This window comes from Daphnia magna, linkage group LG10, assembly GCF_020631705.1.
Source record: "Daphnia magna isolate NIES linkage group LG10, ASM2063170v1.1, whole genome shotgun sequence".
Taxonomy (NCBI): Eukaryota; Metazoa; Arthropoda; class Branchiopoda; order Diplostraca; family Daphniidae; genus Daphnia; species Daphnia magna.
In genome coordinates this window covers 9,244,001-9,271,679 of record NC_059191.1, presented here as the reverse complement: position 1 = coordinate 9,271,679, position 27,679 = coordinate 9,244,001, and the positions used below count along the sequence as shown (strand labels likewise).

General features: G+C 38.9%; 7 protein-coding genes, 1 long non-coding RNA gene and 4 other non-coding genes across 37 annotated transcripts; 8 read left to right on the top strand and 4 right to left on the bottom strand.

Moving 5' to 3' along the window:
- The first annotated feature begins 102 nt into the window (after positions 1 to 102).
- LOC116933027 (aarF domain-containing protein kinase 1) lies at positions 103 to 2,463 on the top strand. Its single transcript, XM_032940929.2, has 9 exons — positions 103 to 370; positions 431 to 520; positions 614 to 817; positions 885 to 1,043; positions 1,118 to 1,276; positions 1,348 to 1,546; positions 1,614 to 1,684; positions 1,748 to 1,981; positions 2,057 to 2,463. The coding sequence occupies exons 1-9, from the start codon at positions 245 to 247 to the stop codon at positions 2,339 to 2,341; spliced, it is 1,527 nt and encodes a 508-aa protein (XP_032796820.2). The 5' UTR covers positions 103 to 244; the 3' UTR covers positions 2,342 to 2,463.
- Positions 2,464 to 2,906: 443 nt separating this feature from the next.
- Positions 2,907 to 8,218, top strand: LOC116933024 (kinesin-like protein KIF14). The gene is made up of 9 exons (XM_032940923.2): positions 2,907 to 3,617; positions 3,684 to 3,843; positions 4,070 to 4,271; positions 4,355 to 4,484; positions 4,542 to 4,853; positions 4,915 to 5,226; positions 5,298 to 5,612; positions 5,681 to 6,415; positions 6,480 to 8,218. The coding sequence occupies exons 1-9, from the start codon at positions 2,907 to 2,909 to the stop codon at positions 7,245 to 7,247; spliced, it is 3,645 nt and encodes a 1,214-aa protein (XP_032796814.2). The 3' UTR covers positions 7,248 to 8,218.
- Positions 7,876 to 11,318, top strand: LOC116933025 (ATP-dependent DNA/RNA helicase DHX36). Of its 3 annotated transcripts, none has more exons than XM_032940926.2 (4): positions 7,876 to 8,018; positions 8,143 to 9,538; positions 9,602 to 9,801; positions 9,862 to 11,318. In XM_032940926.2, the coding sequence occupies exons 2-4, from the start codon at positions 8,146 to 8,148 to the stop codon at positions 11,209 to 11,211; spliced, it is 2,943 nt and encodes a 980-aa protein (XP_032796817.2). In that variant the 5' UTR covers positions 7,876 to 8,018; positions 8,143 to 8,145; the 3' UTR covers positions 11,212 to 11,318. The 3 variants fall into 3 exon arrangements, with proteins under 3 accessions (XP_032796817.2, XP_032796816.2, XP_032796815.2); XM_032940925.2 differs by having other exon boundaries at positions 7,920 to 8,062; XM_032940924.2 differs by lacking the exon at positions 7,876 to 8,018 and having other exon boundaries at positions 8,136 to 9,538.
- A 444-nt stretch (positions 11,319 to 11,762) lies between these two features.
- LOC116933032 lies at positions 11,763 to 12,550 on the bottom strand. The gene is made up of 2 exons (XR_004399872.2): positions 12,360 to 12,550; positions 11,763 to 12,271 (listed from the first exon to the last, which is right to left on the bottom strand). It is a non-coding gene; the product is annotated as an uncharacterized LOC116933032 (long non-coding RNA).
- LOC116933026 (glucose dehydrogenase [FAD, quinone]) lies at positions 11,876 to 26,735 on the top strand. Of its 24 annotated transcripts, none has more exons than XM_045180029.1 (32): positions 11,876 to 12,207; positions 12,715 to 12,860; positions 12,935 to 13,170; positions 13,317 to 13,597; positions 13,704 to 14,839; positions 14,909 to 15,633; positions 16,210 to 16,355; positions 16,454 to 16,592; positions 16,905 to 17,040; positions 17,117 to 17,351; positions 18,169 to 18,285; positions 18,380 to 18,528; positions 18,619 to 18,711; positions 18,774 to 18,907; positions 18,998 to 19,183; positions 19,521 to 19,612; positions 19,826 to 20,087; positions 20,145 to 20,273; positions 20,336 to 21,618; positions 21,704 to 22,072; positions 22,249 to 22,533; positions 22,607 to 23,022; positions 23,096 to 23,595; positions 23,730 to 23,850; positions 23,973 to 24,058; positions 24,151 to 24,563; positions 24,622 to 24,999; positions 25,102 to 25,142; positions 25,278 to 25,468; positions 25,551 to 25,591; positions 25,714 to 25,844; positions 26,005 to 26,735. In XM_045180029.1, the coding sequence occupies exons 2-6, from the start codon at positions 12,726 to 12,728 to the stop codon at positions 14,978 to 14,980; spliced, it is 1,860 nt and encodes a 619-aa protein (XP_045035964.1). In that variant the 5' UTR covers positions 11,876 to 12,207; positions 12,715 to 12,725; the 3' UTR covers positions 14,981 to 15,633; positions 16,210 to 16,355; positions 16,454 to 16,592; positions 16,905 to 17,040; positions 17,117 to 17,351; positions 18,169 to 18,285; positions 18,380 to 18,528; positions 18,619 to 18,711; positions 18,774 to 18,907; positions 18,998 to 19,183; positions 19,521 to 19,612; positions 19,826 to 20,087; positions 20,145 to 20,273; positions 20,336 to 21,618; positions 21,704 to 22,072; positions 22,249 to 22,533; positions 22,607 to 23,022; positions 23,096 to 23,595; positions 23,730 to 23,850; positions 23,973 to 24,058; positions 24,151 to 24,563; positions 24,622 to 24,999; positions 25,102 to 25,142; positions 25,278 to 25,468; positions 25,551 to 25,591; positions 25,714 to 25,844; positions 26,005 to 26,735. The 24 variants fall into 24 exon arrangements, with proteins under 24 accessions (XP_045035964.1, XP_045035943.1, XP_045035958.1 ...); XM_045180008.1 differs by having other exon boundaries at positions 26,000 to 26,735; XM_045180023.1 differs by having other exon boundaries at positions 25,929 to 26,735.
- Positions 16,747 to 16,818, top strand: Trnap-agg. Its single transcript has one exon. It is a non-coding gene; the product is annotated as a tRNA-Pro (tRNA).
- Trnap-cgg lies at positions 17,416 to 17,487 on the top strand. The gene has a single exon. It is a non-coding gene; the product is annotated as a tRNA-Pro (tRNA).
- Trnap-ugg lies at positions 18,269 to 18,340 on the top strand. Its single transcript has one exon. It is a non-coding gene; the product is annotated as a tRNA-Pro (tRNA).
- On the top strand, positions 18,618 to 18,689 carry Trnap-agg. The gene has a single exon. It is a non-coding gene; the product is annotated as a tRNA-Pro (tRNA).
- Positions 20,712 to 22,054, bottom strand: LOC123476957. Its single transcript, XM_045180033.1, has 5 exons — positions 21,913 to 22,054; positions 21,764 to 21,837; positions 21,500 to 21,625; positions 21,367 to 21,436; positions 20,712 to 21,285 (listed from the first exon to the last, which is right to left on the bottom strand). The coding sequence occupies exons 2-5, from the start codon at positions 21,834 to 21,836 to the stop codon at positions 20,796 to 20,798; spliced, it is 759 nt and encodes a 252-aa protein (XP_045035968.1). The 5' UTR covers position 21,837; positions 21,913 to 22,054; the 3' UTR covers positions 20,712 to 20,795.
- Positions 22,122 to 23,185, bottom strand: LOC116933014. The gene has a single exon (XM_045180031.1). It carries the CDS (start codon positions 23,183 to 23,185, stop codon positions 22,175 to 22,177), a length of 1,011 nt encoding a protein of 336 aa, XP_045035966.1. The 3' UTR covers positions 22,122 to 22,174.
- LOC116933016 (methyltransferase-like protein 24) lies at positions 23,597 to 24,628 on the bottom strand. The gene is made up of 3 exons (XM_045180032.1): positions 23,906 to 24,628; positions 23,727 to 23,836; positions 23,597 to 23,664 (listed from the first exon to the last, which is right to left on the bottom strand). The coding sequence occupies exons 1-3, from the start codon at positions 24,560 to 24,562 to the stop codon at positions 23,634 to 23,636; spliced, it is 798 nt and encodes a 265-aa protein (XP_045035967.1). The 5' UTR covers positions 24,563 to 24,628; the 3' UTR covers positions 23,597 to 23,633.
- Positions 26,736 to 27,679: the final 944 nt, after the last annotated feature.

Here is a 27,679-nt window from a genome sequence, read left to right as displayed (position 1 = left end):
CAAAGCAACAGAACGACATCAAATCTTTCAAATGCCAATTGCCATTGTGCCCGTAGCCGTAGCCCCCGTACCGTATCTGGCATTCTGGCGTGCTATTTAGCCTTATCAATGTTACTTCGTAGCAGACAACTTTTACAATAAAAACAGCCCGGCACGAAATAACTGTGCTAGATCATCATCCAGTCCCTCCAAGGATGACAACCAGCATTCATGTTACGTAATTTCTAACTTTCAATTTGTAAAAATGCAAAGAAAGCGCATTGTCAAAGTTGGATTGGCTTTGGCGAGTGTTTCAATTGGTGCTTATTACAATAAGGAGATTCGCGATGGTTCTATCGGCCTTCTACGCTTTGGACGGACGGCGGTTGCAGTAGACACATATGAAATTTTCAGTTTGGATTCTTGTTAACTTAAAATTTTCTTTTCTGAGGTTGGGGAAATAATGCTGGATTACAACCGATCCTTGTATTCCAAAACCGTTGATGTGGCATCTGCAGAATATGCAAAAACCAGGAGTGAGGTATATATTAATTAATGTGTATATACCAAAAACAAAACACTATAAAAGAAGACAGTTAAATAGTTAACAGTATATTTTGATGAAAATCTGTAGGTTCATTTAAGATCTGCACAGCGATTGCTCAAACTCTGTGAGAAAAATGGAGGAGCATTCATCAAAGTAGGTCAACATCTTGGTGCTCTGGACTACCTTCTTCCTTTTGAATATGTAAGCACAATGAAAGTACTTCACAGCCAGGCACCCCAATCCACATATGAAGATGTGTTAGATGTAATTAAACAAGACCTAAAATGTGAAGTAAGTGCTATTTTACCAGCTGAGCTACTGTTTTGTTTAGAGATTTATTCTATTATTATTATCTTAGCCAACAGAGGTCTTTCGAGTAATAGAAAAGATACCACTAGGAACAGCTTCACTGGCTCAAGTTCACAAAGCTGAATTAAATGATGGCAAGGTTGTTGCAGTCAAAGTACAGCATCCCTTAGTTAAGGCCTATTCTGCAATCGATATAACATCTATGGAGGTATGTGTTACCTAGCGGTTCTATGCTGTCACCTCCATCACTTTATTGCTTTATTATTTATTGTTTTATTAAAGGTCTTGGTCAATCTGGCCTCCTGGGTTTTCCCTGATTTGAAATTGGAGTGGCTTGTCAGGGAAACCAAAAGAAATTTACCTTGCGAATTAAATTTTATGATGGAAGGGGAAAATGCAGAGAAAACTGCAAGGCTGATGAAGCACTTACCGTGGCTCCATGTAACGTAGCGCGATTAGCTAAAAGCGCTAGAATTCCTAATCAAGAATTGACAAATTCTAACATACTTTAGATACCAAAAGTCTACTGGAATCTTTCGACAACACGGGTTTTAACTATGGAATATTCTGACGGTTTCGAAATCGGCACTTTAGGTCAAGGGGAGAATCCTGAGTTTGAGCCGTTTAAAAAAGAAATTTCCCAGAAAATCACTCAGTTATATTCCGACATGATTTTCCTTCATGGCTATGTCCATTGTGATCCGCATCCTGGTAGGTTACGATAGTACTGAATAACTTTGGTACGCCTTACTATTTAAATAACCCATTTATGAAAAAGGAAATTTAAAAGTTGAACTTGATAAGCAAGGGAAGCTTCATATTCATTTGCTGGATCACGGACTTTACGCGGTAAATTTCGTCGTTCTGCCATTTTAGAAAATTCTGAATTATAAACTTGTTTTTTAAATTCAGCAATTACCTACGGAATTTAGAGAAAATTATGCTAAACTTTGGATGTCGATTATTCGCTCGAACGTTCACGAAATTGAAGAGGTCTCTGAGAAGCTAGGCGTAAAGGGCTTTCACGGTATCTTTGCGTGCATGGTTTCTGGTCGATCTTGGAATGCGATTCTAGGTGGTATAGACAAACAAAAGAAAACCCTCGAGGAAGAAAAGGAAATCAAAGATGACGCCGCAAAATATTTGGTGGGTGACGTTGGCTTCTGTAATACATTAGTTTTTTGTGTTGTTTTTTTATCATTTGGGTTTAATTGATTTCAGGCTGAAATAATGCAGGTGCTTCACCGGGTACCCCGTGAAATGCTTCTAGTTTTCAAAACCAATGACTTACTAAGAGGCCTTAACAGCACGCTTGGCGTTAAAAACAACATTGCGAGCTTTGTTACAATGTCAAGATCTTGCGCTAATGCTCATTACCTCAAACAGTATTCCAATTGCAAGTCTCTTACATGCAAAGTAAGCGTAACCGTGTCTCATTATATAACCCATTTCAAGATAACTGCCTATGAGCTTCTTTTATGGTGGGCCTCTTGGTGGACAAACTAGCTAATTTTACTTATTACAAAAAGTATTAAAATGGATGACTAGGAACAATTTTTTGTGCAAGAGCGTTTTTGTCTGTTTTAATCGCCTTAATTTTTGAGGAACTTAATAAACAGTAAATACGATATCTGGTATCACAAATTTACAATTCCTGCATTTCACTGTCCACAATTCAGTTTCCCCCCATAAACGACAGATTTAGCAGACGACAATGCTTATATACCGCAGGGCGCCTGTAATCAGTTATTTGAAATTTTTGTAAGTCACTTGTTCAATGATCGTTGGTGAACTTTGAAGTGGAGAATGTTGCGATTGTGAAATATGAGCATTTTTGTGAACGTTTCTATTTAGTCAGGATTGTAAGTGCCTTTTTAAATCATCAAGCACAACTTTATTCAAAGTGATGAAAACATTCATTGGCGCTACAATATTAAGATTTCAGGTTTTAGTCTTTCAGTACTCTGGAGTATTCATTTATTAGTTGTCAGTTTACTTTGTCATTTCTACATAAAATGTGTGTCAATAATACCAACTGAAAATCAGCTTATTTAACAGTCTGTAATCTAAAATGAAAAAATCTGCAGAAGCTAAGCTACCGGCAAAACATAACTCTCAAACTCTCAAGAAGCCTATGACATCAAAGCTACAGCAGACAAAGCAAAAAGCTTCATCTTTAACAGCAGATGCCCTTAATGTACTTCAAAAGGAAAAGAAAAAGAAGGTACAAACAAGTTCTACCAACAGCATTATAGTAGCTGTCAGAGTGCGACCCATAACTCCAAAAGAAGAAAGTGAGAAACAGAAACCTGCCATTTTTGTGGAAGGAAAAAACATAAGTGTGTTAACAAGCATTGGAGAAACTCACAGTTTTAGTTGTGACAACTGCTTTATCTCTGATTCCCTGACTGCCCAGAATGAAAAACATCACCAACAGGAACAAGTTTACGACAGCTTGGCTAAGCCATTACTTTCACAAGCTTTCAAGGGCTTCAACACCTGCATGTTTGCCTATGGGCAAACAGGCACTGGCAAAAGCTATAGCATGATGGGAAAAATTGGAAATAAAAATGGACTAGATCAAGCTTCTGGGATAATACCTCGCTTTTGCTTCGATCTTTTTCTCCGAATCGAAGAACTTGCAAGAACCCCAACGGCCGAGAGGCTCTCCATCGAAACAGAAGTAAGTTTTTTTGAAATCTACAAAGAACGAATCCAGGATCTGTTATGTTCGTCAAGCAAAACAGGTGGCAATTTGTCAGTTCGTGAGCATCCAAAAAACGTAAGAGAAAACTTTCCTTTCGTTGTTTGATTTGAATTTACCAGTAACCATTTCTTTTAAACATAGGGTCCTTATGTGGTTAACCTTACCAAGTGCTCTGTTACTTCATTTGAAGAGGTACAGCGTTGGCTTTCAGTTGGAAATCAAAGGCGGATCGTAGCATCGACGTCTGACAACAAGCGTAGCTCGCGTTCTCATGTTATTTTGACCATTACTTTAGCGCAAAGTAAGTTCAGTTACCTAAATTTAGGAACGCAATTGCTAGTGTTCAAATTTGTAAGATATAATTTCAAAGGGTAACGCCTGTTGCCCCACAGAATTCTGGGATGCTCTAGCGGCCAAATATGCTGTTTCCCCCCAGAATTCTGGGGGGCTCTTTAGGCCAAATTTGCTATTACCCCCCCAGAATTCTGTGGGGCTCTACATTTCAAAGCTTTCGTCTTCTGATGTAGGTTTTCAAGAACAGGTGGCAGGGAAATTGGAAATGGTACGGAAGCAGAGCCGTGTCAACTTTATAGATTTAGCTGGTAGTGAAAGAATGGCTTCTTTGTCAGTTGGAGTTCGCCGGCAGGAAAGCTTAGCCATAAATCTTTCTCTCTTCACATTGGGAAAAGTAATCACGGCTTTAGCAGAGAAAAAGTTCGCACCATACAGGTACATTCAAAACTTATTATTAGCTCAGTTTAGAAAAGATTTTGATAATTTAATACAGTTTTGGCGTCTTTCGTTATTTATAGAGAATCAGTTCTGACATGGCTGTTGAAGGAAAGTTTGGGAGGTAACTCTAAAACAGTTATGTTGGCAACTGTCAGTCCGAATGCCGCCCATATAGAAGCTACGCTATCCACATTGCGATACTCCTGCTTGGTAAAAATGCTTATACGTAAGCCTTTATTGGAAATAAAACGTAATTTATTCAAACAGGCCAGTAAAATTGTAAATGCTCCAAGGATCTGCGAAACTCCTAAAGCTTGTTCGAATAATCCTTCGCTAGCTGAAACCGCTGTAGCGACAAGTCATGTTGAAGATTCTCCTTCGCGAATCAAAGAGCTCGAAATTACAGTCCGTCATCTCAACGATCTCCTGGCAGAGGTTGAAAACAAGAAAGATTCTGAATGGAAAGAAAAAATCGCACAAGCGGAATTGAAACGTATCGAAGCCGAGCAAGCTCTTTGCAATCACGGCCTTTCTAGTTACATCGATCCTCAACAGCCATATCTAGTCAACATTAATCGGGTATTATATAAGTTCTTGTGTAAAAAGTGCGTTCCTCCTTTTCCTAATAACATTCTTGCAGGATCCCTTGCTGTCCGAAACAATGTTTTTTCCACTGAATCCTGGTAAAAATGTGGTGGGCCCCATGGTGTGCTCAAATCACCCGCCATCTATCCAGCTAAATGGGTTGACGATCGAGGAGAATCATTGCTGCATCGAATATGGCGATGATCTTCGAATATTTGCCAGCGCAGAAACGTATGTTAACGGGCAACGGGTGGGCACGGAAAAAGTAGTTTTGTGTCATGGCGATCGCATAGTTATCGGCGGAACCCATCATTTTCATCTGCATAATCCGAAAGATTCCCAGTTCCACGAAAAAAGGTCTAATGAGGTAACTTAATAGAAGTTCTTGCACTTACATGGCATCTCACATTATTATAAATTTTTTTTTTTCTTAATTAGATTCCCGACTTTGAGACATCGTTCCAGGAACTGCGAGATGTTCAAGACAAAGTCTTGCAGGTAGCCGTTGAAGAAGCCCAACAAAAGGCACGAAAGCAAATGATATCTGAAATCTCAGAGCTTCGCAGTCAAGCAAGTTTAGAAATTTCTTTCCGACAGCAGTCGAATGAGGACAAGGCGGAAAATTGCAAACTTGCTTCGCAAGAATGTCAATTTAATGTAACCCCATCTGTATCAGCTAACTGGCAAAAATTGGAGCTTCTTCTTCGCGAATCCCAGAGAAAATTGGAGCAACCACCTAACAATCCTCTCCAGGTACATAAATGTTATACAGTGAATGGTTTTGCGTGCGCATCATTAACTTCTTAATTTCTTTATGGCAGGAATCGTCGTTTATTGTCCAATCTATGTTGAACGAGGCTAATTCCATTTGTCGACGTTTTCACCAGCCTTATAGATTCACTCGTGAAGAGGCAATCACTGAGGATTTACAGTCTGCCATTTGTGTCAAGGATCAAAATCTCCAGCACATAATGTATTGGAGTTTTGACAAAATGAAACAACGTTTGAAAGCTTTGCGGGAAGCAGTGCATGATTCGAAAACTTTTCCCGCGGACATTTTTTTCGATGTTGGGGATATCTGGCAGCGAGAAGATGATGCTTCTGTGTTTTTTGCACCCGCAACAAGAGCAAAACTTGAAAAACTGCTTAAAAGTGTGAATTTTAATGACAGCAATATCTCGCTTCTTGATGAGAGCAAATTCAGCCACCGTTCTCCACGCCGGTCAAGTTTACTTCCTCGATCACTCACCATTAACGAAAGGTCTGCTATACCGTGCCAGGAATTGATTCACAACTTCGCTGTCAGCGAAAATTTAATGTCCGCCTTCTGTTTCACCGCATCTTGCCTTCAATCTCAATTGGATCATCCTGATCGCACGTCGAGCTTTGCCATTACGCTAACAGCGAACACACTATCTCTACTGTCAGTATTCCCAGGACTGGTTGATTTTATGCTCAGTACTAGGGAAGTACCTGCAAGCTTGCGAATTATTTGGACACAATCTTGCAAAGAACTAAAACAGAAATTACAGAAATCGGTGGAATTTGTCTTGCAGGTAAGTTTAAAAAAGACAAACTAATTTTACGTGGTATGCTATATCTTTTTCTTTCATTCGGTAGGGCATCTCATTGGACTCCGCGGGTCTTTTCAATCAGTGGATAGATTTGGCAAAAGATGCCCTGAGAGCCATTCTTACCACGTACTGCGAACTAGCTGTTGTCGGTTTTATGGAACTACCTTGTTTGCCATTGATGTCTCGTACGACTGCTGTATCCAGCTTTTTTTCAGCACTCAGCAAAGTCCACGAGTCGCTTATTGTTTTGGCCGAAGGCGTCCAAATGAAGATAGAGCAACTCCCTAACAAGAATTCTCCATTAGCCAATCCTAGTTTGGCGGATAATGGATGCCACATGACGAATGCGTGTTACAGTAGCATACATCATGTTATATGCCTTCTTGAAGACCTTAGGCCTATTGCCTACACGGATTTCTCCGATTCCGATGAAATTGAACTCGAAGCACTCTTTTTGAAACATCATCAGCTAGTGGATCTTTTATTTTGTATGGGTAAAACTATTGACCAGTTGTTCCTGCATTTAGAGCTTGATGTGACATCACAAGTTAAAATCTGTGCAGCTGCATTGAAAACTCAAGCATTTGATTATGCAAATCGTATGGGTGCTTCCGACAACCCCTTCTTAAGTGACCTCTCATTTGCAGTTTTGACAATCCACAGATTAGTTGCCGAAAAGAGGAGAATGGTGGACTTGCAAAAAGGACGGAACATTTACTATAGTCCTGTTCCTCCACAAATGCTCGTCACTCCTACATGCAAACCCAATGTTGATGACGGTGACACTAATTATCTTGTTACTAGAAACGTCTAGAGGACAAAATTTTCCCTGGAAATATTTGATATATTTTGGTTGGCATCAGGCAACAGATTCAACATAGTAGTGGCCAGGCTAAGAGCAATCTATAATGCTACTAAACATTTTCTACAATATCTTTATATTGGGGTAATATGTACATTTTTATTCAATATTTTTGTCATTGGTTTTTCATAGTCTAAGGTGTAAATTTTGAGGACTTGAATACTTTAACTTAGTTTGTTTCAAATTTTGCATCTGTTTGTTGCCATGTTGGTTAATTATTTTGAATTCTAAAAATCAAAAGGAAGTTATTTATTATTGCATCGTACAAATCTGTGATGTAGTTAAGCGCTTAATGGTTTTGCATTGTCCATTGAATTTGAATATTAAGCTCCTATTCGATTTCCGGATTTTTGAAAGATTTTTCATTTTTCATTTCATTTTTTTAAATACATATTTCTTTCGTTACGAATTCTTTATCTTGCACGAACCAGGAAGAAAGAATGGTACTAAACTACTTAATATTACAATTTGAATTTTCCCACTTCAATTTACGGACGGTCTAGAATAAACAAACGAATAGAAAAAAAATTTCGTCTGTTACCTGTTTAGTTCCAAGCTTGTTAAGTCACTACGTTGTTTGTTAAGTCATATGTTTACCAATAGTCTTAGGATGTTTAAAGTAGGGAACGTTTCGTGTATATAACATTGATCACTGATTCTTTAGCTTAATTCAATGACGTGAAGGCTTTCGTGATCAATTTCATTAGACAGCACTCGGCCAGGGTACAATTAGGTTCTTTTTGAATCGCTTCTATTGGCAACCATCAGTACAAATTCGTCTTATCTCTCTTTCCATAAAGACGAAGTAATAATTTGATAATTAATAATTTGCAAAATCTTTTCCTAGAAAATGGAGAAGAAAAATATTACCCAAGACATCAGTCAGTTGACTTTGTTGTGTCCACTTGACAACAAACTTCCCCCAAAAAAAAGTAGTCCTCAGCGTGGCTTGAAAATTTTACGAGAGAAAGCCATGAAGAAAAAGGAAGGAAATCCTAAGAAGCAGCTTGATGGAAAAGCTAAAGGTTTATGGGATGCAGCAAGAACAAGAAAAAATCTAATTGAAAATGAAAAATCAATAGTTAAGGTGGCACAATATGCAAATGAAAAATTTGAAGGGTTTTTTCAAAACTATGCACCAGTAACAGTTATATTGAGTGAAGCAAATTGGAGAAGCAAGTATGAAACTTTGGATGATAGCCCATTCCGAAAAAAGTTCTTAGATATTTTAGAAGGAAATGATACCCTTCATTCTGGACTGAAAAAAGACAAAAATGAGGAGATGAGTAACATTCTAGCAAGCCTTGTTAAACTTGATGAAAAGCTATTTGAAGAGTTTTTGTGCAAAATTTCAAATGAAGAATTTCAAAAGGTATTAGAGTTGAGAAAAAAACTACCTGTTTGGAGCCAAAAAGAAGACATTGTGAAAGCCATCAAGGATAATCAAGTTGTTGTCATCAGTGGAGCAACTGGATGTGGAAAAACCACTCAAATTTGTCAATTTTTGTTAGATCAGGCTATTGAATCAAGATCTGGATCAACTTTCTGCGCCCTATGTACTCAACCTAGGCGATTAGCAGCAATATCTGCTGCTCATCGAGTAGCTGAAGAACGGGTTGAAGTTTGCGGTGACCCTAGGAGCTCTGTTGGCTATCAAATAAGATTGGAACGACTAAATCCCCGAGAAAGAGGATCGATTCTTTTTTGTACGACAGGGATTCTAGTGCAGCTACTAATATCAGATCCTCTTTTAGAAAAATATTCCCACATTTTACTGGATGAAGTGCATGAAAGAGACTTGCTGACTGATTTCATCCTGACTGTCGTGCGTGATCTCCTTCCAAAGCGTCCGAAATTGCGTGTCATCCTCATGAGTGCCACCATCAATTCAAATCTTTTGTCAGAGTACTTTAATAATTGCCCGGTGCTCAATATTGCTGGCAGAAGTTTCCCAGTAGAAACCGTGTATTTGGAAGATATCCTTAGCAAGTTGGACTTTCGGTTTCGTTCGACTCGCAATAGAAGTGGAGCGGATTCTCATCCAAATCATTTGGATATAGAGTACAACCAAATAATGGCTCCTTTTGTTGAAGAAATGGAAGCTAATCACAGTTATCCGTTTCACGTATTGAAATCCTTACGAAAAAGGGAATCAGAAGAATCCCCTGAAATGTTGATTATGGCTCTACTCAAACACATTTGTGCACGAGAAGCTGACGGTGCTATTCTCATCTTTTTTCCTGGTAAGCTTAGCGTCATACTTGGTCATACGCATTTATATTAATTTGTCAGATTGGTGCTGATAGGCTGGGAACAAATCAAAAGACTGAACAAGCTATTGCTGAGTGACCGAACTTTTTCTAGTAGAAAGTTTTTGATTTTTACCCTGCATTCGATGTTACCCACTTTTAACCAACGTCAGATCTTCGAGAAGCCACCTCGTGGAGTACGCAAACTAATACTATCCACAAACATTGCGGAAACGAGCCTTACCATCGATGACATTGTGAGTACTGCTATTTTGTGATTCAAAATAATTCGCATTTAATTTACGTCTAATGTACAGGTGTACGTTATCGATTGCGGCAAGGCCAAACTACCGAATTTTGATCCCCTAAAGAAACTGAATACTCTTAATTCCGAATGGATTGCGTTAGCTAATGCTCATCAACGGCAAGGGCGTGCAGGTCGCACAAAACCAGGAATTTGTTACAAATTGTACAGTCGTGGTCGTGAATCAACTTTTGTTCCTCACGCTTTACCTGAAATTAAGAGGACTCGACTAGAAGAGCTAATATTACGAGTTAAAATACTCAAACTTGGTCAAGTTCAAGCCTTTCTCCGCAAAGTACCTGAACCGCCTGATGACCTCACGGTCAAAATTAGCCTTGAATTACTGCACGAACTAGGAGCGTTAGACGATGCTGAATGCCTCACTCCACTGGGTTTTCATCTTGCCCAGCTACCAACCGATCCGAGCACTGGAAAACTCATCCTTCTTGGAGCCATTTTTGGATGTCTGGAGCCTATGCTAGCGATTGCTGCTACATTGAGTTTCAAAGATCCCTTTGTGATGCCACTAAATCAAGAAGATAACTACCGAAAGAGAAGGAAGTTCCTAGCCGAGAAATTGTTTTCTGATCACCTGTTGATCGCCAAAGTGATGCATGATTTTAGAGCAGCTCAGCTAGATGGCCATGTTGCTGCAAAAAACTATTGTCATGAAAATTTTCTAAGTACTAGCACCATGACGATGCTTTCAAATATGATGGAACAATTTTGTCGTGATCTCCGTGAACGCCAGTTTTTGAGCAACAGTGCATCCATTAGTGATCCAGTTGCCAACATCAACTCCAAGAACCATCCCCTTATTCTTGCAGTCCTTTGTGCTGGCCTATTGCCCAATGTTGCAGAAGTAGTAATAGCCGGCCGTAGTTTACCGAAACGTAATTTACCCAAAATTCCTACGTCACCCGTGAAAGTGAAAACACCCGAAGATGGTCCAGTATTAATCCACCCTCGGTCGATCAACTACGACACTGTTTTTGCTAAATCTACATGGCTGTGTTATCACGGCAAGGTTAAAAGTAGTAATTCCATCTATCTGCAGGATTGCTCAATAGTTCCACCTCTGGCAGTGCTCTTCTTTGGAGATGAGAAACTTTTCAATAAAAAAGATGCCAAATTGAGCAAACGGTTTGGATACAAATGGGATTCTTCAACAATGGAAGCAACTCGGTCTCTGCGAACGTGTTGGGACAATTACCTTTGTCATCGTGTATCGCATCCAGGAGCAACAGATTGGTCGTCTGATTCCACAGATTCTGCGCTCTTAAGAGCTATTATTCATTTTACCACAGCTACGGTGGTATCACTCAATGAAGACACAGGACTTTTGTCTGTGGCTCATGAATAACAGTCGCCGGAGCATGTGGTAAAATCTTTTGTTTAATCTAGTCATATTTGGACCTTTGTAAAATAAAAGGAATTTGCTTTTAAAATAAATAAATGGCTTGATCACTATTCTAGAATAAGGTAATTTGTGATTTTTATAAATTTATCAAGTATTCGAAACGTATTCTGAGAACGCAGTTTGTTAGTAATCACTTACAGGAAAAGATTATCTTACTTCTAGGCGCCATAATGGCTGTCATGGCAACGAGAAGACTTAAAAGCAGACATAGAAAAATGGCCGTCTAAAATATTTGAAATAGCTCTGCAGCTTAGGTTCGTGATGGCAATTACTGTAGTCACTTCAAATTGCCAAATTTGTAATCTATTGAAATCTATTTGTCAAATGCTGTGATCAAGTTTCACCCAAGTGCTAATCAAACGTACGTGCTTTCCTGCCGTGAAATGCAGCCTTTCACAGCAGGAAAGCATTTTCAACCTGTCCTTCCATTTCTTCTCCTGCAAACAAATTTTAATCAAATCAGAATTGGATTAACAAATAACGAGAAAGATATCTGAATTTCCATTAAGTTGCTACTTAACTTTATTGGTCACTGGGGGCAAGGAGAGGTAAGGAGTCTAGTAGTGGGTGACAGGTGCCCAGAAAAATTGTAAAAGAGGAGGCATAGGAAAAATAAATCTGACAAGGACGAGTTATGAAATTTCCCTGAAGTTTCCGCACCCCATTACTGATGACCCGAGGGTGCAACCATAACTAGAGTTAATGGGTTCTAGATGTGAGTGTAAAATGGGGTTATGGTCGAGGTCGTCTTCTGACTACAGCGTTTGCCGGATTTCATGGAAGTCGCCAGTTAACATTTTGGACTTGTTTTATTCATTTTTGCCATTACCACATGAGATTTCATCTAGAGAAAGCTCACAGTAACTCCTTAGAGTTTAGTGTACGGCATTCAACGAAACCATTTTAGTTGTGTTACTTTAATGTGCAGTATTTCGAGGTGTACGTGACTGTTTCTCTGACTAGTTCCTTCATAACAGCACGAAGTGTGATCGTCCGGGAGTACCTAAAATGCGAAAACGAAACGAGAAATGTTTTTGGAATCAAATGGGAAAGTCAATAGAATAAAGGATATATTAAAAAATAAAACAAACTTGTTGCACTGGACGTTTCGCCCTGGTTTCGCCTGCCTTCCAAATATTTTTTAAATTTCGCAACTGTGTTTCACCTTTGGCATAGAACTCACGGGTCTAATCTGCATAAAGAGGAGTTCGGATCCGCATTAAATTTCGCACTTTGACCGAAAAACATTTTTCATACCGCTCTCGCATATTAGACATTCACGTGTGCTGCTGACAGCGGCATGCAGACGATTATACTTGGTGGTAACAGCACCAAAATTTGAACACTCGCATTTATCTCTTGTCTCATGTCTACCTAATTTCTCAATTGGTCCACAAGTAATCTAAATTTTTTTTTACGTTCTTAATTATTCTTTTCTCTTTCAAGGAGCAAAGTAAATGGGTCTATTTGCACCTATTGCAACGGCCGCAGCCACAACGGCTACAATATGGATTATTCCCTTCTTGGCAGCAACTCTCTCCTTCTATGAGTATGACGACTACGATCCGGAAGGACACCCTAGGGACGCCAAGGTCTGTAGAAAGTATGATGTTTAGCATGTTACTCTGTTTTTCACTGAGAATCTTTTGTTTCATGTTTGCTACAGGTGATTTTCAAGAGTTATGATTTTATTGTCATTGGAGCAGGTTCAGCTGGAGCTGTTGTGGCCAGTCGGCTGACTGAACAACCTGATTGGAATCTCCTACTCTTGGAAGCCGGTGGTGATGAGACAAATTTGTCTGATATTCCTGTTTTGGCTGCGTATTTGCAACTTTCAGAACTTGATTGGCAATACAAAACTGAACCTCAACCCTCAGCTTGCCTTGCATTTAATGATAAAAGGTAATTTTAATAGAATACTAGTTCAATGGTGTTTATTTTTGTTCTTTTATGTTACGAGATATGGTTATTCATGGCCATTGTGACAGAGCTACATTGTTGTTTGTACTGTGGCATGTACTAATGGAGTATTCCTGTTCTTCGTATAGATGTAATTGGCCACGCGGAAAAGTGATGGGTGGCTCATCGGTGCTCAACTACATGTTGTATGTTCGAGGTAATAGACGGGACTATGACAGTTGGGAGCAAATGGGCAACTACGGCTGGGGATACGATGACGTCTTGCCTTATTTCATAAAATCAGAAGACAATCGAAATCCCTATTTGGCTGAATCGCAGTACCATGGAGTCGGTGGTTATCTAACAATACAAGAGGCACCGTATAGGACACCGCTGGCAATATCCTTTATCGAAGGTGGCATCGAACTTGGTACTACTAAAATTACCCTTTTTTTTGTCATCTCTTCTTAATCACAGTTACAAGTTTAAAAAATTAAAAGTGTAATTGAGTAAAAAAATTTTTTTTTTTCGACCAGGTTACGAAAATCGTGACGGTAACGGAGCCTATCAAACAGGTTTTATGATCGCTCAAGCAACAATCCGGCGTGGATCAAGATGCTCTACTTCGAAGGCTTTCTTGCGCCCAGTGCGGATGCGGAGGAATCTTCACATCGCCATGAATTCACACGTGTTGCAAATCATGATCAATCCCGTAACTCATCAAGCTTACGGTGTGAAATTCGAACGCAACGGAAAAATCTACATCGTTCACGCCACCAAAGAGGTTGTTGTGTCTGCCGGTTCCGTTAACACGCCGCAACTCCTTATGCTGAGCGGAATCGGTCCGGCTGAACATTTAAAGGAACTTGGAATTCCAGTCATTGCCGATTTACGAGTTGGTGACAATTTGCAGGATCACATCGCAGCCGGTGGCATGGCTTTTACAGTGGACAAACCAGTTTCCATGGTCCAGAGCCGCTTCGAAAATCTAGGAAGCATCTTACGTTATGTCATGAATGACGAAGGACCATTTACGGTTCCAGGGGGAGTCGAGGGACTAGCCTGGGTAAACACCAAGTATGCCAATCATAGTGACGATTGGCCGGACATCGAATTCCATTTCGTGTCCGGAACGCCAGCTGCTGACGGAGGGGCCCAGATTCGTCATGTTCATGGTCTCACGGATTTCGTTTGGGAGAATTACTATGGACCCATCGCTTTTCACGACACCTGGTCTGTTATTCCCATGTTGCTGAGGCCAAGATCGGTCGGTTACATCCGCCTCCGTTCCGCTGATCCCTACGACAAGCCATTGATTTTCCCCAATTACTTAGTTGACGATTATGACGTCCGAGTTCTTGTTGAGGGCGTGAAAATTGGATTGGCCCTTGGAGAAACGGCAGCCTTCAAGAAATGGGGCTCAAAGTTCTGGGCGAAACCCTTCCCCGGATGTGAACATTTACCTTTGTGGAAAGATGATTACTGGGCCTGTTTCGTCCGTCATTATTCTGCTACCATTTATCATCCTACGGGGACGGCAAAAATGGGTCCTAGGAGTGATCCAACCGCTGTAGTTGATCCGGAACTGAGGGTCTATGGGATACACAACTTGCGAGTGGTTGATTGCTCAATCATGCCGAATGTGCCATCCGGCAATACCAACGCACCAGCGGTAGAAATTTTAATTTACCTTCAATTTTTATTTACCTCAATTATAACCTTACTTTTAATTGTGTTACAGATTATGGTTGGAGAAAAAGGCTCTGATTTGATCAAATTGTTTTGGCTGAACTACGCTTCCATTAAGAAGTAGTCAATAACATGTAAAACCATATCATTTTTACCTCCAACCTAGTCTTCAGTCCCGTTAAATCGGGGACAAACTTTGATCTGTTAAGTTACACGAATCAACGAATGTATATTGCCACCCATTATTTGACTATAAAATGTGGAGAAAGTATGAACACTTATTTGCATTTGAACTAAGCCTAGAGGAGAGGAGTGGGGCTGTTGTGCAACAAATGAATTGCCTCTCCTTTTCGTCAAATGAAATAATGCCAAAACACATGGATAAAAAAAAAGGCATTTTCTTTATAAATATATGTTTATATCTGTATATTTCAATTTTTTATTTTATAAAATTTGAATTTCGAAACGCGTAACCTTATGTTTAGCTCTATTTGGCAACAGGGTGCTCTTCAATTGAATGGGCACCATTGTCGTCACCTCTTCAGTCGCCAAAACTCCATCAATGGTCAAACTTGCGACAGTATTACGTGACGCAATGCTCACGCTGTAATGTGATCTTTTGGTATCTTCTACTTCAAGTAAACAAACAGTGTTTAATTTGTTTCGCAATCGTTTACGATGACTGTGTGTTGCATTGATTTGGTGCGATTCATTATTGGTCCCAACATGTGGTGGATTGTCTCACGTGTTTTAATGTTAGGCCCGTCGTCAATCAAGGTGAGAAAGTTTTAACATTAATGTCTGTAATTAACAAATTTTGCTTGTACTTGGGATCAGTAATTCTAGTTTCGTGTAGTTTTTAACAACGTTATGACGTAATATCTCTTCAATAAAAAAAAAATAATACTTGCTAGGAACAGGTCAAGACGGTTGAGCAAAACTTCGTTCAAGAGTTACTAGCCGTTCGTTTTGTAGCGAGTACATAGTAAAGCCGTTCAAAGCGTAAAAAATGTTTGATAAAGAATAATCACAGTATCAGTTATCAGCCTTAGTGGATATGGATGTGTTTCATGAAATCCTACCTCGGTTTGCGCATAAACTTGACTCGAATATTGCTGACTAGTCATTAAGTTTAAAAGAGAGAAAAAATTATTTTTGTCAATTGTGTCACAGTTTTGTTATGTTGTTTCAGATCAAGACCATTTGAGAAACTTTTTCACCTTGAACTTAAGGCCGCCTCAAGTTAAAGCGAAAATTATCATTCTATGAGGGTGTGTGGCAAAGCGCATGGCACAAGTTTTTCTTCGATCTTGTTTTTCTTTTAATGACCATTAAATACATTATTTTTTCCAGGTTTGTCTGCTGCAGCCACCGATTTCATTCTTTAGTTACCGTATGGCGTTTTCAGCTGGAACTTGTAACCTGAGATCTACGACGTCAACCGAAATAAGCTAGAAAACTGGTTTCATATGCAAGTTAAAAATGAAATTCTGACATAGGTAATTGTTTAAAAGAAGCCCCTTCTAATCAGTTAGAATTGTGATTTTTTATTTTCAGAATTCTTATTATGTTATTTTTTTTCTTCTCTTCCATGAAGAATAAATGCGAAATTTTCCATCAAATGCTTTACCGATATGGCGTAAATAGTACTGCCTAGATACGGAACCACAACATTTTTTTGCGCTCGGAAATTCTTGTTAGTTTGATTCCAGTCACGCAAACCTGTTTTAACGAAGGTAAATAAAAAGTTCGCTAGATAAATGTGGCGTGTGTCTACACATTTTTCTTGTTTATTCTAAGTTCGTACCATTTAATGCTTAATGTTATCGATTGATGAATTACCCATTAGATATTTAGTATTTATAATCAAATTTTGAACGAGTATGTATCGGCTCGATGGTCTAGGGGTATGATTCTCGCTTAGGGTGCGAGAGGTCCCGGGTTCAAATCCCGGTCGAGCCCGTTGATTCCTTTTTATTTCATTATTTCGTTCTAAAATTAAATTCGAATTGTACACTCATGAAATTTGTGTCATTTCTTTTTTGTAGTTCGTCGATTTGATATACAGAGAGGTCGCTGAACCACCATGCGCAATGGAACAAATCTTGTCTTCTGACTATCGATCCCGATTCGAAGATTTCTCAGTCGTGTCACGGTTCGTTGCACGATAAAGTGCTATGGCAGGTATAAGCTAATTATCGACTTAAGAATTCATTCTGCTTGGTAAATGACAGCAATAAAAATACACTCATTGTGACAGGTATTTCGGATGTAACTGCTAGGCTGAAACCACCACACCAGCCATGCAATTTATTAAAGCTGCAGATCATGGGACGGTGTTATTCCTCAGGTAACCGCCTAAGAAGTAGACGTCATCCCTGGATTGTTATCAGCGAAACCAAATCCCTCATTAACGTCGATAATGGATGAGTGGCAATGGTCTGCATCTAGTTAGTTCTGTGGCAGATGCAACAATGCGACTCACAGCGTCACAGGTATTATCTAAGAATCTTTTAATTTCCTATTATTTACTTGATTAGTTGATCGGTGTTTAATATCGGCTCGATGGTCTAGGGGTATGATTCTCGCTTCGGGTGCGAGAGGTCCCGGGTTCAAATCCCGGTCGAGCCCTGAAGAATCTTTTGTTTCTGCTTATATTTGTTTTCATAGACAACTTTATTACGTAGATGTCCCATATTTATTTGGCCAACTAGCATGTCAGTAAAGCCGATTGCCTATCGCTTAAAAATCCAGATCATCAATATCAGACGCAGATATAGCTTCCGTTAGAACTAACATTTCAGAGTTCGTTTGCGAGACAGTTGCGAAACAAAGTCAGATTCCTGAATTTAGTATTTAAAAGTCAATTATTCAAACAAATAGATTTTTATAGGGAAGAAAAGTTTGAAAGTATCACTGCGATATCTGGTTTCCAAATTTTGCAAAGTGTGAGACCCCAGTTACCATAATTGAAACTAAGTCGGTAGAAGTAGAAAAAGAACATAGAAATTCGGTCTATTCTCTCAGTCCATTCTCTCAGTCCATCGAACCAATGGAGCGAAAAGCAATGTCATATTAGTTGAAACAACGATAGCTTAGAAAATTACAACTCATTTGAGAGCCGATATTTCCTTGTCACGCTCGCCACCAGACTGTTTTTTACAAATTTCATGTTTATCACTCGTCATGCGATCCTCTAGGTGTAAAACTTTTTCCACACAATTTAGGGAACTAGTTGAATGCTCGTTTTTTAAATTTCATTTCTGCGTTTCTGATTTGTGTGTTTTTTTTCCCTCTCTCTCTCTCTTCTAGATCTCCCGACGCCTAGCTCTATGCTTACCACCTGTTAGCTTAGTTGTGATTCAACAATACCTTTCGGTTTATATTGTTGAAAACGCCACATCAACACATCGGCTCGATGGTCTAGGGGTATGATTCTCGCTTTGGGTGCGAGAGGTCCCGGGTTCAAATCCCGGTCGAGCCCGTTTTTAATTGATAAACAAATAACTTTTTTTTTGTACAGGTAGACACCATCCTTGTTTTAAACTGAAATGCTTCTTGTGGCGTGTCCGTATAGCGGTTAAACTGGACTTAAGAGCTTCTGAATGATCTCGATATGGTGAACCATGAGGGATCTAATGAGTCCTCAGATAGTATACGCGTGCTTTTCAGGTATAATATTTACAATCTCACATCTGGCATTTTCAATCTCTGGACAAATTTATTTAATATTGATTCACTGCTTTCTAAAATTATTTATAGGCTCGATGGTCTAGGGGTATGATTCTCGCTTAGGGTGCGAGAGGTCCCGGGTTCAAATCCCGGTCGAGCCCAGTTGTTGTTTTCCCGTCGACGGTAACCATTTTCTTTATGTGTCAATTAAAAACGAATCTAATGGCTAATTTAATTGTTTCTAGTGCATCGAAATGTCAACTGAATGGCATCAATGTCAGACAGTTTTCCGGTATTTATGTGCACGGTGCGCTACAGTACATTTAAACTTGTCAACCACCAAACAAAGTCTTATTTGATCCTGGATGCTATACGTGAAGTGAGACAGATCTTTTTATTTGTAACCTCTAATTTAGTCAGAATACGTTGTCGGTTTTTCCCACAAAGTAAAAATATGTATTTTCGGTAGTATGATAACAACCTTCTCCTTACAACAATAGTATGAGTAAAACGTCATCTGTTTAAGCTTCCAATTGTGAACAATCAACAGACCAAGACAACATCCTGTAAGCTTAATGGAGTCTTGACGCGGCCAATGCAAGCTGGAAGAGGAAATGCTAATCGGAGCGTTAGAATTGTCGACCAGTTAACATAGGTAATGTCATTCTTTTACTTACAAATTTTGTTTTACTTCCTTTCCTATATTCGTACCCTCAAACGAACGTAAACGAGAGTCATCTGTTTGATAAATCCAAAACCTTTCGTCGAAACTTATCAACCTTTGAGAAATAGTATAAGTTTGTAATGTCTCAAATTAAAATTAGTATGGTGGCCGACCGCTTGTTAGGAACTAATATACGTTAGGGCAGCTGATATGTAGTATAAATACAGGAGTATAGAATATAAGGTAGACGTAACAATTATTTAATCCATTATGTACTAAATGATTTTTCTTGTTTATTTTGTTTTGTTGTGTTTGTTTTTTTAAAAAGACAATCATACTTTAAACAGGAACATATTCTTCTGCCTTAGAAGCTGGATTTCATAGATGGAAAAGGCCAAAAAGAACAACTGATAGCAGAAGGTAATAAAACCATGATAGTTGACATAAATTGTCTGAGCAGTAATTTTTTTGAATCTGAAACTTAGATTTAACAGTAGGCATTTTGTTGTTTGTGTATTGGAGACATACTTGTGTAGCATAATAACTGACTTAATACTGATTGAAATGTTTGCCAATAGTTGTATGTTATTTTGAATAATATTTTACATCCAACATACTTTACTCTTCCATCAGGTCAGCATGATAGGCTGGTATGGAGGACAACTTGACTCCATCATTATATATATCTGATCGGTTGTAACAGAGCCCTGGCATCGACATTGCCACCGAAATTGCGTTCTATTTGCAGCTGGATGCATTATTAGTCCATTAATAGCATCTTGTGGTGTTTCATAGTTGCAACGTCAATGCCGATCCAGTCCGTTGTTGGTGAACGTGACAAGTAAAGGACGTAGCAACAAATGCTCAACAAGACACTAGAGACACGGTTTTCATTGTTGGTTCGATTATTTTAACGACTTAAGTTCATTGTGATAAAAAAATTCACTTTTAGTTATCGTCAAGTGGGAAGCGAAACTGAAAACCCCAACCTCATGAGCCTTCTCTTTGCGGGCTTTTGAATAGACTCACGACGTCGCGACTGGAAACCATGGATGTTGATCATCTTCGAAAGCAATCTAACGTTGGTTAAAAGGAGTGAATTATCTTACAATTATCTAAAAATAAATTTTTTTCGTTTTATAGGACTGGTGGAAATCTAATATTTGCATGAATTTTTGTCTGCAATTCTTAAAGTTTGTAAAGGAATGCATACCAAAAGAATCGAACCCGAATGCTCATTTTATTTTCGAGTTCGATGCGATGTCGCGAGTTATAACTTTTCGGAATGAAGCTGGTGAAGCGGGTAATAGAAATCTGCTTCCGTCATGGTATATCCAATCCATGGAGAATCCTGTTTAGCTAGATTTTTACTAACGAAGAAAGAAAAGTTCAACATTCCTTTGGTATTAAATGTTGTGTTAACGCCGTACCTTTAATAAGTTTAAACAGAATTGAAACCCAGAAAATCCGCCGCCAGAAAATCTTCGTTGTGAAATGTTCAAGCCGTAATAAAGAATTGTCATGTTTTAAAATAATTTATTAACGTATCCTTAAAAAAATATTTTACAATGATAAAAACTAAAACTTATCTACAGGAACCGATTTATACGAACAGATTTTCCAATTGGCACTGAATTCGACCCGAAATATCTGTATCATTGTTGGGAGTCGAAGCTCTTGAGCGCAGTTTAAAAGTCGATTGTCTCGGTGTTTGCAGGAATTTACACGTTGGGCGATAAGTCTCATAGAGATTTCTAGGATTTTTCGATTGGGTCATGGACAGAATCAATGGTGACATTTTTTCGATTTTAGGGCTTTCACTGTCAGTGAAAGGACTGTCCATGAACGAAGCGCCTAACGCCAATGATTTTGAACGACGCTTGGGTCTCCTAATGGGCGTTGGTTTCAGAACAAGGAGCTTCTTTTGTAGACCCTCTACCCTTTCCAGCTCCGTCCGTGTTTTTATCAATTCTATAGTCAATTCTTTCTCCTTCTTTTTTAAGGCCTCAATCCTAGGCCCGTGCATTGTATGTTGGGTTTTCAGCACTGGAATACGAGATTTTCCTGAACGCACAAAGTCCGATGGATTGGACCTAAAAATTGCGACACACAAGGATTAATTTCGTGGTACAACTGTTTAACTTTGTGGTATTCAATTGTTTAATTGTGTTTACTTATTTGGCTTTCTATATGTACTGCCTGTGAGAACTGGAACTGGCAAGCAGCTTCTACCCAACTTTCCTACTGCATAAAGAAGTACGATATTACAGCAGTTAAAATAAGAATAATTATGTGTCACACTCTTACTGGGCTTAATTGGGAAAATACCGGCAGCTTGGCAAGGCTTGCGTCTGTTCCTCCTTGTCTCCGATGGATGGATTGGTGATAACCCTGATGCTTTCTTTTCCGACGACCATGGCGTCGTTGTAAGTTCTAGTACAAGAAAAATGTTGAACGAGCAAACAAGAGAAATTAATACTTAACTATTCGAGAAAATAATTTTCTATGCAGAAAGAAAATAACAAAATCAAGCAAGAAGGATGTTTAACCATGAAGGAATGTGATTGTTACCTGTATGTTCCATAGGGTGGTGCTTTCTCAAAAATCTGGTTACTGGTGTTTTCACCTGGTTTGCTTGCGCCATTCTAAAAACCAACCAGTTTTGGTATAAATTGCAGAACCATCTACAAAGATAGCTATAAATCAAGCAAATTACTTACATTTTTAGAATAAAATCTATTGTTGCTCTAAGCACTTCGACTACTTAATTTAGCGCTGCTGACGTGCGTGCAAGTTGTCAACACCCTTTTATACCTCCTGCAACTACACATTTTGTAAGGAGAGTCATCAAGGGGTTCTTCGTATGCTTATACCCTCAAGGTAAGACATTGTATGTCGTCACGTTAGCGGAGGGAAATGCAACAAATAATTAAGAGTAATGAAATCATTTATTTCGCAATCGTACAACATTAGCAATGCGTTTTAATTTTTCATTCTGTATTTTGATCTATTTACATTAATTGTGTTATGTATTTTCTTTTTTTTAATAATTTTAGTTGGAACAAGGGTCGAGTTGGGATCAGTCATTGGCTTAACTCTGAGAAGTTTGGAATTATACCAGGCAACCTCGTAAGCATTAAATCCTTCCCAGTCGACGGCGACATTCCACTCAAGCGACCAAGGATTGTATTTTGAATCAAAACGAACCATTCCGTAGTCTTCTAGTGATTTGATTATTTTGATTCGATTTCGAAATTCATCTAATCCACCTTGTTCGGGAAGATGCACTTCCACTGACAGCTGCCTCACTAGATCCATCATACCTGATGAGATGATTTGAGGTAAGACTATCCATTCTGAATGTTCAATATCCATTTTTAGATAGTCTATATATCTGCCTTCGTGTTTGAGTAGATTGTAGTAAATGGATTCGAGTGATTTCATCGTCCAGTTCATATTAGGATCCTTGTTCCATCGCTCATCGCGATCGCCTAGCCCCAAGTTGTAAAAGTGAATTTTAGGGCTATGATTATAGTCTTCCATATTCATCGATGGGTCGAAAGAAAATACTCGACATCCCATCCGTTCTATGGCTTCGTCGAACGTCCAGTCATGGCTGATACCAAAAGAATAGACCAAACATTCGTTGTATAGTTCTGGTCTGATGAGTGGGTCCATACAAATGGCTTTCTGTCCATCGACGCCATCTGGATGGGCATGTCCTCCAACGTCATGAGTGAGACGACATGATGTGCTGTTGGTCCACTCCACATACTCTATCATTTGCTCTACAGTCAAATCTTCCACTTTTGTGACAACCCAATCTATAGGTGGGTGACATTTATGTCGCATCACAGAAAGTATTTTTGGTGAGGTCCCTGTAACTTCACTTGCTTTGATTAGATAGAAAACTAGAGCAATCATTCCCAACATGCTGGCCGCTGTCCGAAATGCGAGCTGTTTCCTCAGCTCTACTTCCCTTTTACGACCCATTTACTCGTCGATCATCACAAAGGAAAATTAAAATTGCAAGTTTTTGAAATTGTCCCTTCCGTTGTCGACTCACTTTTGGGATAGATAACTAAAGACTGCCTTGCTGGCAGACTCCATTCTACTCTTCAGTTTTATCTTTTTGAATCCATCGCCCTTGAAATTTTATTGGGGGTTTCTTCCTTGCGGCGTATGGTACTCTCCAAGAACTGATCACACGCCCCTTTCTACCCATCGTCCAAAGATGCCCTTTCGGCCATTATGCCATGTCAGTGGTTATTTACTTGCCGCTGCAGCATTGGTTACTCGAACGAGATTACCCTGTCAGTTTTGACGGATACAAGCAATTCCTGTCTCAGCTTTTTTCGATGTTACGTACAGGAAAAAAAGAAGATTAAAAAATGGATACGTCGGTATGTTTAAAAAATTCATTTATTTCATCGTACGCCGACTAACTTTTAGAAAGTAGATTGCTGTTGTACCTGCAATTGTAAAAACGTGAAACTACTTTATCCATAAAGTTATTAAATAGAATTTGCTTTACCAGGAAATGTCGTAATCCAAATACCCTTCGTATCCCAATGGTTGGAGCCAATCCTGTGATGAAGGAATACCGTTAGAGGCGAACCGAACCATTCCCAGTTCTTCCATGGCCTGTGTACACGGTGGTAATTTAAATGTGAAAAAAAAAACAAGTGTGCATCATTACAACCTTCTTTTTACCTGTAAAACTTCCACCATGTCACGGAAATCTTCGATTGTTCCTTCTGGCTCAATATGAACCTCCAAGGCCAGCTGGCGAATGTTCGCGAGCATGCCCGTTTGCACAATGTCTGGAACAACGCGCAAATTTCCATCCTCCAGATCATACTTGAGGTAACTGATGGGTATCCGTCCATGCACTGGTTCCAACATTTTGTAGAGTTTCTTTAAAGGCATGACTGTCCAATTTTGCACTGAAATTTCAGTTTTGAAGCTCAGTCCGTAGTTGTAAACGTGAATTTTATCTGATCGGTTGTAACTGAGCCCTGCCATCGGATCGAATGCATATACTTGGCATCCATAGCGAGCCATTTCTTCGTCAAACGTCCACTCGTGATTGACGCCGAATGAGTAAACAAGACAATTCTCCGGTTCCAGACCGACTTGCGGATCCAAACACACAGATTTCCTACCGTCGACATTGCCACCGAAATCGCGTTCTAATTTGCAGCTGGATGCATTATTAGTCCATTGGATGTATTGTAGCATCTCGTGATGTTTCATAGTTGCAACGTCAATGCCGTTCCAGTCTGTTGTTGGTGAACGTGACAAGTAAAGGACGTAGCAACCGAAACTAGCAACAAATGCCCAACAAGACACTAGAGACACGGTTTTCATTGTTGGTTCGATTATTTTAATGACTTAAGTTCATTGTGATAAAAAAAATTCACTTTTAGTTATCGTCAAGTGGGAACCGAAACTGAAAACCCCAACCTCATGAGTCTTCTCTTTGCGGGCGCAAGCTTTTGAATAGACTCACGACTAGGTAGCCAAAAGGCATTACCTGTCAGTTTGATGGATTACTTTCATCTTTGAAGACAATCCCATTTTTCCCAACCGCAATGAAACGATTGAAGAATAATGAAAACCAGGCACTGTACAACGGTTGTTGGTTAGCATATTTCTTCTATAAATTACCGGTAGAGGGCAAAAGGTGTAAAATCTGATCGACCGATCATTTGTTCACCCTTCATAATTGGTGTCATGGCTGCCTTGAAATATCGAAACTGGGGAAGCATATGTACTCGATATTTTCGTGGAAAGCCAAGAGATAGGTGATTGATTATACGGTTTCTTTAGTCTTCACCTGGTTACTGACGTGGTTTTTGTTCATGTTTTGGTTTGGTTCGGCGTGCTCGGACGAAACTTGATTCCAGCTCCACGTTGATATCTGCTGACTGTTGCTACCAAAGACGAGGTAACTATGTAGAATAAAAAAGATCTTTTACTTTTTTTTATTGTACATGCATTCATAAGTTGACTTTATTAATATTACCAGTTTCTTAAGGGATCGAGGAAAGGCAAATCTAATAGCTAATCAAATTTTTGCTAGTGATTGGAATGTCAACTGAATGGCACCAATGCCGAATAGGTTACCTGTATTTTTTAGCGTGATGCATGCAGCACCTCCCGTACATTTGAACTCGGGAGTCGGGAACCACCAAAGGAAGTCTTATTGCATCAAGGATGCTGTAAGTAAATTAACATGAGCTCAGGTCTCTTAATTTGTTGACTTTGTTTCAAGTAAGTCCTTAGCGTAACTTTCTTACAGCTAACAATGCACCTGGATTGATGAATATCTTTTTTCTTTCTTTTCGTTTTGAAGACATGATGCTCACTTGCAACTACTTAAGTTTTGGACTTTTGGTAAGTAAAAGATAGCAATAGATAGCCACAGAAAGAAAAGGTTTTGAAAACGTAATGGCTACAATACTTGATTCTTATGAGGAATCACAGCATTTTTAATAATGTTATTATTTACTGAGTAGATTTGGCCTAGCGGAGGAACTAAAAACAAGATGCTGAGTTAGTGGTGAAACGATAAAGTACTTGAAACAAAACAAAGTAACTGAGAGAACTTGGATTTTTATATTGCATTGAAGAAGAAATTCTACACTAGGTGAGAAAAAGAGGGGTAGCTTAATCAAATTTGTTATTTTGTGTGGCCAGTTTAAGTTCATTTTTAGCGTTACCCCTAATTCAGTCACAATACTTTGTTGGCTGTTCACAAATGGTACAACCATATCACAATGCAATGTTATCCCTCCATCTCAGGATAGTGAGCAGTTAATAGACCAATATAACATCCCAGTATTGCAATGGTTTCCTGACAAGTAGTCAATGTCTAATGGAAGAGAAAAATGCTTATCAGAGCGTTAGAATTTTCAACCAATAACTGCACGAATCTATACCAAATTCAATATCGGTATTATCATTCTTATAACTATAAAAATGTTGTTTTACTTTCTTTCCTATTTTCTTTCCCTCAAGAACTTACCTAGTCATCTGTTCGATACACCCAAAAACCTTTTCGTCGACAATTATTGCATTTTGAGAAAAAGTATAAGTTGGTAACTTCTCTAACTTGACATAACTGTGGTCGTCGACCGCTTGTGAAACGGAATGTAATTGTAATGTGTGATTCATGGCTCAATGGTAGAGCATCGGAGCTGTACGATGAAGGTATAGGGTTCGATTCCCAAAAGAGTCACGTTACATTCCAATGTAAAAATAATTATCATCACGAAAATAAAACGTTGATATTGTAAATGTCTTCAACTATAATTCTGGTTTATAGGTTTCAAAATCTCTAACAGTAAAGTTAGAGTGCCTCCATCAAAGATCTGTAAAGTCCAATTCCACAAAGGTGCTATTGGTTGCACATATTAGAAAATTTGATCTCAGATGAAGAACTTGTAGTTGAACACTTTATGGTGATTAATACTACTCAATTTGTTGTTTGTTAATTAAAAATAATTATAGCATTTACATTACAATTTTTAACATGTAATCTGTCATTGATGTTTAATTCCACTACATCCGAACGGGATTCGAACCCGAGGTATACACTATTCCAGGCCGGCGCTTTACCATTGAGCTATGAAAGATGTTGTATTACAATTTAAGTCTTCAACACATTAAGGTAGCTGTGCAAAGTTGTACATAGGGGATCAAATATCATTGGGGGGGATATAGGGGGGGTTGCCAGAAAGGTATCGCATCCGCCTAGCAACTCCAAGGTCCATGGTTCGATTCCCAGTAGGTTCCTGGTGTCCTGGGCTTCCAACCTTCCCAGGTGTCTACCTTCCACGTCGCCAGTCGGGTCGAGAGACTTCCCCATTACGAAGTAATGGGACGGATATTTTGGCAATGTTTAATATAATATCTAATAACAAATTTTAATAAATTGTTCAGATTGATTTGTTAGCGTGAACTTTGCAACGGACTTTAACCGCAGGCATTTTCTGCTGAGCGGACTGATACATACTGATTGAACAATATTAAACATATTATTTCAACTGACACTGTCGAATGAATCTTTTAACTTTTTTGGGATTTGAACCCTAGACCTTCGGCATACGATGCCAATGCCCTACCACTGAGCCATAATTCACAGAAACAACAAATTTATATTTTCGTGTTAATTGAGTTGAACAAATTTGGACTTAGAATTTTTTTGTAGCATGATTCAAGATAATTTCCTATTAACATGTCCACAATAAATCCAGCTAGAAATGTAATGAAATTACATCATTCAAGTTCATTTAACGTGTAAAGAAACCTACAACGGGGATTTGAACCCAAGACCTTTGGATCCGAACACCAATGTTCTGCCACAAAGCTATGATCCCTGAATAAAACCTATTCAGGTTAGCATATAGCTTTACGAGCCTATAAAAATTGCCTTCACAATATTATCTTTTCATTCCTTCTAATATTAGTGCATTATTAAAT

Coding starts and splice junctions, on each gene's coding strand:
- LOC116933014 (XM_045180031.1), bottom strand. CDS start 23,185: ATGGGTCGTAAAAGGGAAGTAGAGCTGAGGAAACAGCTCGCATTTCGG.
- LOC116933025 (XM_032940926.2), top strand. CDS start 8,146: ATGGAGAAGAAAAATATTACCCAAGACATCAGTCAGTTGACTTTGTTG. Junction 9,539..9,601: donor TATTCTCATCTTTTTTCCTG/GTAAGCTTAGCG, acceptor TGGTGCTGATAG/GCTGGGAACAAATCAAAAGA. Junction 9,802..9,861: donor GCCTTACCATCGATGACATT/GTGAGTACTGCT, acceptor TCTAATGTACAG/GTGTACGTTATCGATTGCGG.
- LOC116933027 (XM_032940929.2), top strand. CDS start 245: ATGCAAAGAAAGCGCATTGTCAAAGTTGGATTGGCTTTGGCGAGTGTT. Junction 1,277..1,347: donor AGCACTTACCGTGGCTCCAT/GTAACGTAGCGC, acceptor AACATACTTTAG/ATACCAAAAGTCTACTGGAA. Junction 1,547..1,613: donor CCATTGTGATCCGCATCCTG/GTAGGTTACGAT, acceptor TTTATGAAAAAG/GAAATTTAAAAGTTGAACTT.
- LOC116933026 (XM_045180021.1), top strand. CDS start 12,726: ATGGGTCTATTTGCACCTATTGCAACGGCCGCAGCCACAACGGCTACA. Junction 13,598..13,703: donor CGAAGGTGGCATCGAACTTG/GTACTACTAAAA, acceptor TTTTTCGACCAG/GTTACGAAAATCGTGACGGT. Junction 14,840..14,908: donor GCAATACCAACGCACCAGCG/GTAGAAATTTTA, acceptor ATTGTGTTACAG/ATTATGGTTGGAGAAAAAGG.
- LOC116933016 (XM_045180032.1), bottom strand. CDS start 24,562: ATGAAAACCGTGTCTCTAGTGTCTTGTTGGGCATTTGTTGCTAGTTTC. Junction 23,837..23,905: donor ACATGGTGGAAGTTTTACAG/GTAAAAAGAAGG, acceptor CCGTGTACACAG/GCCATGGAAGAACTGGGAAT. Junction 23,665..23,726: donor TTGGATTACGACATTTCCTG/GTAAAGCAAATT, acceptor TTACAATTGCAG/GTACAACAGCAATCTACTTT.
- LOC116933024 (XM_032940923.2), top strand. CDS start 2,907: ATGAAAAAATCTGCAGAAGCTAAGCTACCGGCAAAACATAACTCTCAA. Junction 4,485..4,541: donor CATTGCGATACTCCTGCTTG/GTAAAAATGCTT, acceptor TTATTCAAACAG/GCCAGTAAAATTGTAAATGC. Junction 6,416..6,479: donor CGGTGGAATTTGTCTTGCAG/GTAAGTTTAAAA, acceptor TTCATTCGGTAG/GGCATCTCATTGGACTCCGC.
- LOC123476957 (XM_045180033.1), bottom strand. CDS start 21,836: ATGGCGCAAGCAAACCAGGTGAAAACACCAGTAACCAGATTTTTGAGA. Junction 21,437..21,499: donor TATTTTCCCAATTAAGCCCA/GTAAGAGTGTGA, acceptor TTCTTTATGCAG/TAGGAAAGTTGGGTAGAAGC. Junction 21,286..21,366: donor ACATATAGAAAGCCAAATAA/GTAAACACAATT, acceptor CGCAATTTTTAG/GTCCAATCCATCGGACTTTG.